Source organism: Cupressus sempervirens, chromosome 10, assembly GCF_028749045.1.
Source record: "Cupressus sempervirens isolate cs-2001-9-10 chromosome 10, ASM2874904v1, whole genome shotgun sequence".
NCBI lineage: Eukaryota > Viridiplantae > Streptophyta > Pinopsida > Cupressales > Cupressaceae > Cupressus > Cupressus sempervirens.
In genome coordinates this window covers 767,356,464-767,363,679 of record NC_143127.1, presented here as the reverse complement: position 1 = coordinate 767,363,679, position 7,216 = coordinate 767,356,464, and the positions used below count along the sequence as shown (strand labels likewise).

The following is a 7,216-nucleotide window of genomic DNA, read 5'->3' as shown; positions in this document are numbered from 1 at the left end:
ATGAGAATCAATTTTTAGAGACCCTATGTCAGTAGGAGGAGGAACAAAAGAAGAAAAATGGGGAAAATCAATTAGTTGAGGCATGAAGTTAGAGGAAGATAGGAGGAGAGAATAACAATAGAAGGAAGAAGTTAACCATCAAATTGTTGAGAATGTAGATGACATGATTTAGATTGTAGCTAACTTGAGCAAAGACCTCATGAAGGTCACCCCTCCTACCTTTAATGGTAGAGCTTTTGGGAAAGAAGTCAAGGCATGGATTGCGAGTATGGAAAAATATTTCCTTGGTAAAAAATTCTCTTGGAAATCCAAGGTAGTATGGGATGAATTTTAGCTAGTGGTTGAAACATCTATGAGGTAGGAAAATGTGGTGGCAAATAAGAAGATCAAGTATGGTGAGATATCCTCAAAGGAATTTAAAGAAAGGATTTCACAAGAGGTGGTTACCTCAATTTTTCTATGATAAGAAGTTAGTAGAATTCTACAAGCTACTATAGGGGGTCACGACAATGACACAGTATCATGAATGGTTCTACCATCTAGTTAAGTATCCTCCATTGTATCATAATGATGAATCATTTAGACCTATAAATTTGTTATGGGCTTATGGAAGGAGATCTAAATGAAGTGGAAATGTATGAGCCTATGATCATGGATTATGTACTTTGAAAGACTCTTAAACAAGAACAAAGGTTGAGGTATACAACCCCAACAAAATCATATAATAATCAAAATTATAAAAGGAAATTTCAAGATGATAAACTAGAGAAAGATGATAAACTAGAGAATAGTGGACATCAATAGACTCAAAACATGAAAGGCATGAATCATTGATAAGGAATTCCACTTGGGATTCTTGAAATGAGAATAGAGGCTACAACCTCAAATTAGGGGGTAGACAAGGAACATGAGCCACATTTAGGCTAGAAATTATCCCTGGCTAATGCATCGTAGAGAGGGGAAATCCCCTATGATACCATATCACATTAATGCAATTATTGATAATAGATGCAAGGACAACTAGATTGTTCATATTCAACTTGAAAGTTCATGATTCAAGGTTGTCCCAAGAGAGTGAGAACATGTCTTGATGACCACTACATCGATTGAGTATTCGATAGAGATGTGTTCCAGTTAGGTTGATTGGGACCTATTTTTGGCATTACCACTTGGAGGGTGATGCAAGGGATGTGCATAAACTATTATCTTATGTCCTTTTGTATGAACATTATATGTGATTACATCTTTTTAGATATTTTATGTATTGTATAATAATTCTTTTTTGATTAATTAGACAATGGGTTGATGTCTCTTCCTAGTGGGGAGGGATGTTAGAACCCATCTTCTAATGTTTTTGATATTCATATATTCTATATGAAGAAAGTTATAGATGCAGATCTAACCAAATTAGGTAGTACTTGATGGAGTGGATAAATTTATATTTTGTATAACCCTAGCTATGCAATTATCACTCAAAACTAGCTTATGTAGATGCTTTAGGCAAGGGAAATTGGCAAGCGAGGAAACTCCAATGTCAACAGTAGGTGCTAAAATTTTTCAAGTAGAGACAGTGTCAAAAGGAACCCATGGATGTACTTAACTACTTCATGCAAAGTTAAACTGTGAACTATAGATGAATCTTCCTATCTGTCCAAAGCTGCCTCCCCTACTCTTTCCAAGGCTAGCTAGATGGAAGTCTTGTGTGAAATTTATAATATATATTTGATTAATTTGGTAACACTAATTCACTAATTAAAAATTTCAAAATAAATCAAATAAAATAACAAGAATAGACCATGATCCCCTACTAACTTGAACTCAAAGCATAGAAAAATGATATTTGAAGAACCCATTTGTTCATACCAAAATTTACTTCCCTGTCATCAAAAGATAGAGTTGAAAGGTAACATTCAGTTGTCTAATGATCTATTGTTTTATTTTGTGTCAAGGACAAGATCTTTATTGTCACTGACTCAGTTCATTTATATTCTTTTATTCCACATGATGTGTAACCCTTTTCAATAATTGGTGTATAAACAAATAGCATTTGAATAATAAGAATTCTTAAAATCTATCAAGAAATATTTTCATGACACAACTTTCATTGAAAAAAAATATATAATATACTTATTATAAAAAAAAATCTCTAACTTGGGTATCCAAATAAATTTCTAACTCTTGCTTGAATACAACTAGTCACAACATTTGCTTGTTTCCCTTCAACATAGCTCTACTGAGATCAACAGCCAAAAGCTTTGTTCTTACAATTTAGTGGAGGAGAGCAACATTAAGAAATGGATGTTACAACAACAAAAATTGGTTGATGGCTAAAATATGACAAAAACTAATTATTTTATAACTTTGGCTTGTAAGTTTTATGATTTCAATGGTGTTAATTATAGGAACAATTATAATTGAATTATATCTGATTATAGTTCTAGAATAAAACATTAAACAATAATTTGTAGCTGCTAAAAATTATGAGAAAATGAGAAATCTTTTCATATCATTACTAAAAATTTTTTTTGGATCATTTTTATTTGAATATAAGATCTTAATTTTTCTTATCTAACAACCAAACTCTATTAATTTTTTTATCTTAATTCTACTTGTTTCCAATTTTAAATTTACACAAATACCAACCATATTTTATAAAATAGATTATATATATATATATATATATATATGCAAATAATTTATTAAAAAATGTATTTAAGATGGATTTTATTGTTCTTTTATATTTATTATAGCATATTATAAATAGTTTTTATTATTAAATTTAATTCTAATATTCTTGAATTAAATCTTTTAATATATTATAGAATATGTTTTTAATATTTCCATTAAGTGCTAATTTGTTATTATTTCAGAAAACAAAAACTAAATGAATTTCCATGCACAAATCTACACACCGCAAAATGGTATGTTTTGTTTGTGAGATAGGATTGGTATGTAAATTTTCACCAGGTTTGAACATTACCATTTTTTTATAGAATTTACATAATGTATTGCCATTGACTTTACCATTTGTGCATTCCAACATCCTTTCAGGATTGCAGCTTATTTCGGTTATATTTCCATAATTTCTACATCCCTTTAAACAAAGCTTAAAGCTGCATTAATGCTGTAGAAGGAACATTTTCTATAGCTGAATAATAGTCCGGTAACTTAGGCCAACTATGTAAACAATTTCAGACACAAATATAAGGAACAACTGTTCTTAATTAAAACGTTGATTGGTCAATAATCAGTGACTAAATGTGTAGTTACTAAAGAGCTGTTGCAGATTAATTTTTAAACCAATACCAAAATCGTGAGCATATAATTGAAGTCAAATTTGCTTATAATTATTTTAGCATAACAAGTATATTAATTATATTGACTGGTGAAAGTATAATTTATAATAAGATATATTAATTGTTGAAATCTTTTATTATTATTATATGTTCTAGATAGATAGATATAGTTATTTTTATGTTACAATTTTATATTTTATATTGTTTATTTGATTCATTCATTTGTTTGTTAGATTAGGTGTCATAAGTTAACATTAAATCAAATGTCAAAATAAAATTAATTAATCAAACATCGAATGTTAACAATCTAGTTTCTAATATTTGTTAAATAAAAATAATTAGTTTCATATGTTATTCACTCAGTTTTCTCATATTAAAACAAATTCTGACGAATATAAATAAACCAAAAATCAAACACAGATAAGTATATAATAGTTTCTGCTCAAGAGATTACATGCACACTGAGCCCTTTAGTATTTATATTTACAATTTTCAAATCATTGTGGATTATGTGATCCTCGTTTGGTTTTGAGCGGCTTTATGAGTTTGTGTCCACTTTCAGGAATGTCTTTCACCTTCATTAGTTTAGTAGTCCTTCGCTTCTTTGCTTTCTCTACTTGTTGGTATTCTTCATGAAACTTTCTCTTACCCCTTCCACACTTCACATAATCATTTTGGGATTGGACACAAGTAGGATTTTTGGCTGGCACTAGATCTCTATGTTCGTTTGGTTTGTGTCTTGCAGATGGCCTCATAACTCGCAAAAAAGATCCAAATGCATGAGTTGGTGTATTCTTTGAAGTTCTATTGCTATTGTTGTTCTTCTGCTTCTGTAAATGTGATTTAATGAACACTTGTTCATTCACATTTGCATCAATATCTTGAACATTTCCATCATCATCCATTCCAACAAAGATCTCATGCATGTCTATTGATGGAGTCCTAGTTAGTAAGAGGGCACCCTGATCAAATGGCGGAGAAAGTAAACCATTATGGTCATCTTTGACATCTTTTGGACAAACATACTCAATAGATGAGTCTACTCGAGGAAAATTCTCTATCCATATGTCAACAAGCTCCTTCCAATAGGAGACAAGCTTCTCAGCTATGGAACGGACTTGTTGCAAATGATGTCTTCTTAATCTATTCACCACCCTCCCAATTTTAGTCACCTCAAGAGTCTCTACAGAGAGTTGCATCAACTCCAATCTCCTCAGACACTCATGCACTTGATTTGGCGACTCCTCAGGGTGTAACAAGATTTCTTTGATCCTCTCAACTTCTCTGACAATAGCTATCTCCTCCTCTATTTCCTCTATAAGGGTTTCAGCCTCATCAAAAGTGTAATTACTAGCCTTCTTTCTCTCCTTGAGATTTTTTCTCTCCTTAGGAATCTCCTGTTTTTCTTGGTGCCCTTCACATCTTGGAACAAACACTCCTCGTTTTTCTTTTATATTATCACCTGCCAATGCCAATGTCAATGCATTGCATTCTCCACACCTAGCAAACCTAGGTGAGTACAATCTCTGAGCAATTCTCTCCCTCCTAGTCATTAATTCTTGAGGGCAATGAGAAGCTACAACTGAAATGGCATTTTCAATTACAGTACATATATCAACCTCCCCACGCCCAAAAACATCCCTCCACAACTCCATGATTATTCCTTCCTATTTTAAAACTTCAATCCAAAACTCCAATAGAGTTTTTCAAGGAAAATTTGCAATGTAATCAAAACCCTAAAAAAACAAAGGATTTTTTACACCCTTAAACAAGACCCTGAAACGACGCAACTGTAACTCCAAAGACAGAGCGTTCAAAGTAACAAGAAGATTACAAGCCTACATTACAAGCTTAGATTTATAGCCAAGAACTATTGCTGGATTCAAAAAGTCTTTTTGTACAGCTGTTTCTTGGAATCATTCCGTCTAGAGCACCCCTATACAAACTTTTTGCTCATTTACGCCCTTCTTTATTAATTTTCGAATTTAGAAACCCAAGAACTTTCTGTTTTGGAATCAATCGCTGTACTCACAAACATCAATTGATTCTCAGCAGGATATAACTTCCTTCGTAGGTGGTATAAGTCTACAGTTTTTATAGGGCAATTTTCTATTACCTCGGCAATACTCTTTACTCGGAAGGAAACTGTAGCGAAAGAACTTCACAAAAAGAGGAAGAGACCAGAATACAAATAGCAATAAAATCTTTTCGAAGGTAATGGCATGCACAAATGCTCTATCAAATTTTCAATGTGTATATATTTATTATAAAAATATTAAAAATATGCCAACGTATAACAAAAATAAATACAATAAATTTGATTATAATTTTATAGTATTGCATTATTTAATTGTTTATATAATGATGTCTATCTCATTATTGAAGTATATTTGTTGTTAAAACAAAAAACAATTCTAATGGTTTAATGTAAATTTTTTTATTATGGAGGAATGGTAGAATTAAAATAATTTTTTGAGGAGCTACACTTAGAATAAAAATCAAGATTTCAAATCATAAAGGGTCATGAAATAAGTTGTGGTTCCACAAGGTACTATGTGGCTCTTTTTTTGACAGTCTTTGTCAACTTTTAGTACACAAAAGTGTTTTTACAAATTTGATTTAAAATGAAATTATAGAAAAAATAAAGATCAATATTACTCATTTTATTGAAAAATGATATTAATATTAATTCTATTTTATTTATCATCAAAGACTAGTGTGATAACAAATTATATTTATATTATAAGATTTAAATTATAGAAAATCTAGAACCAATAATCCAAGTCTGCGATTTAGGGGGAACTATAATGATTTTAAATCAAATGTTATGATCACAATGGAAATGCTTCTTATTATGTACTTCATGATGAACGTGTTATAGAGCTTCTTTAAAGAGGTTGATGCCTACATCCTCTTTCATATCTACCCCTATCAACTTCATTTGGTCTCTAATTGTTGATTGTTGATTATGGATTGTGCTCTATTCTCTTCAATTATACATACTTTACATTTTCATATCTCCACCTTCCTTAGAAACCAATATTTCCTATTCAAGGAAATTTCTTATCCTAGACGACCCTTCTTTATGTCCAAGTTTTTATAACTTCACCAAAAAATCCATCTTCATTCTTATCTGAAATCTTCTTTCTTTATGAAAACTCTCCAATCTTCAATATCTACAACTAGGGATCTATTTAGGGGCTATGTTTATAATGGTTATATCACATTAATTTTTTCTAGGGATGGCTAAATCCTCATCTATGTTCTTACTTTAATTTTCATATCTTCTAGAAAATATTTGTGAAAAACTTACTTATGGAGTCACTCTACCTTTTCTTTTCTTGTAATGCCCTATTTGGGAAGCCTTGGACAAAAAGGATAAAATATGCACATAATAACTTTTTTCATAATAATAAGTTAATGCACATGATGATCAAGTCACTAAGTGTGAAAATTAAATATCTAAACAAGATACAAACTCAAGGAACATGCAATAATCACATGTTCTTACATACAACAAGAAGTCTTTCTAATACTTCCAAAGATTCCCAAGTTATAAACGACACACTTAGAATGGACAACACGCATTTTGAGATTAATAAAATGAGAGTGGGACACCACTCACATAGTGTAAGAGGTAGATATTACTATATCTATCACAAAAAAGATGTTCTTTTAAACCACATAGTTTCATTTAACATGATATGGAATTTCAAAACACTAAATTTACATATAAATGGGGTTAAGCATTCACAAATGAGCACAAATCTGACCTATTATGGATGAGATGGTTTCTACATGAAATAGGGTATCCAAAACCATTTTACATTTTTTGGAGGATGGATAAAAGTGTACTATTTCTAATATGAGAAAATAGGAAATAAAATGCTAGTAGAGTATTGTACAATACACTTGAATTA

The 7,216-nt window shown here is 30.8% G+C and overlaps 1 protein-coding gene across 1 annotated transcript; it reads right to left on the bottom strand.

The window, feature by feature from the left end:
• Positions 1-3,793: 3,793 nt before the first annotated feature.
• On the bottom strand, positions 3,794-4,951 carry LOC149536118 (putative mediator of RNA polymerase II transcription subunit 26b). The gene has a single exon (XM_089806235.1). The coding sequence runs from the start codon at positions 4,949-4,951 to the stop codon at positions 3,794-3,796; it is 1,158 nt and encodes a 385-aa protein (XP_089662361.1).
• Between the last annotated feature and the right edge of the window lie 2,265 nt (positions 4,952-7,216).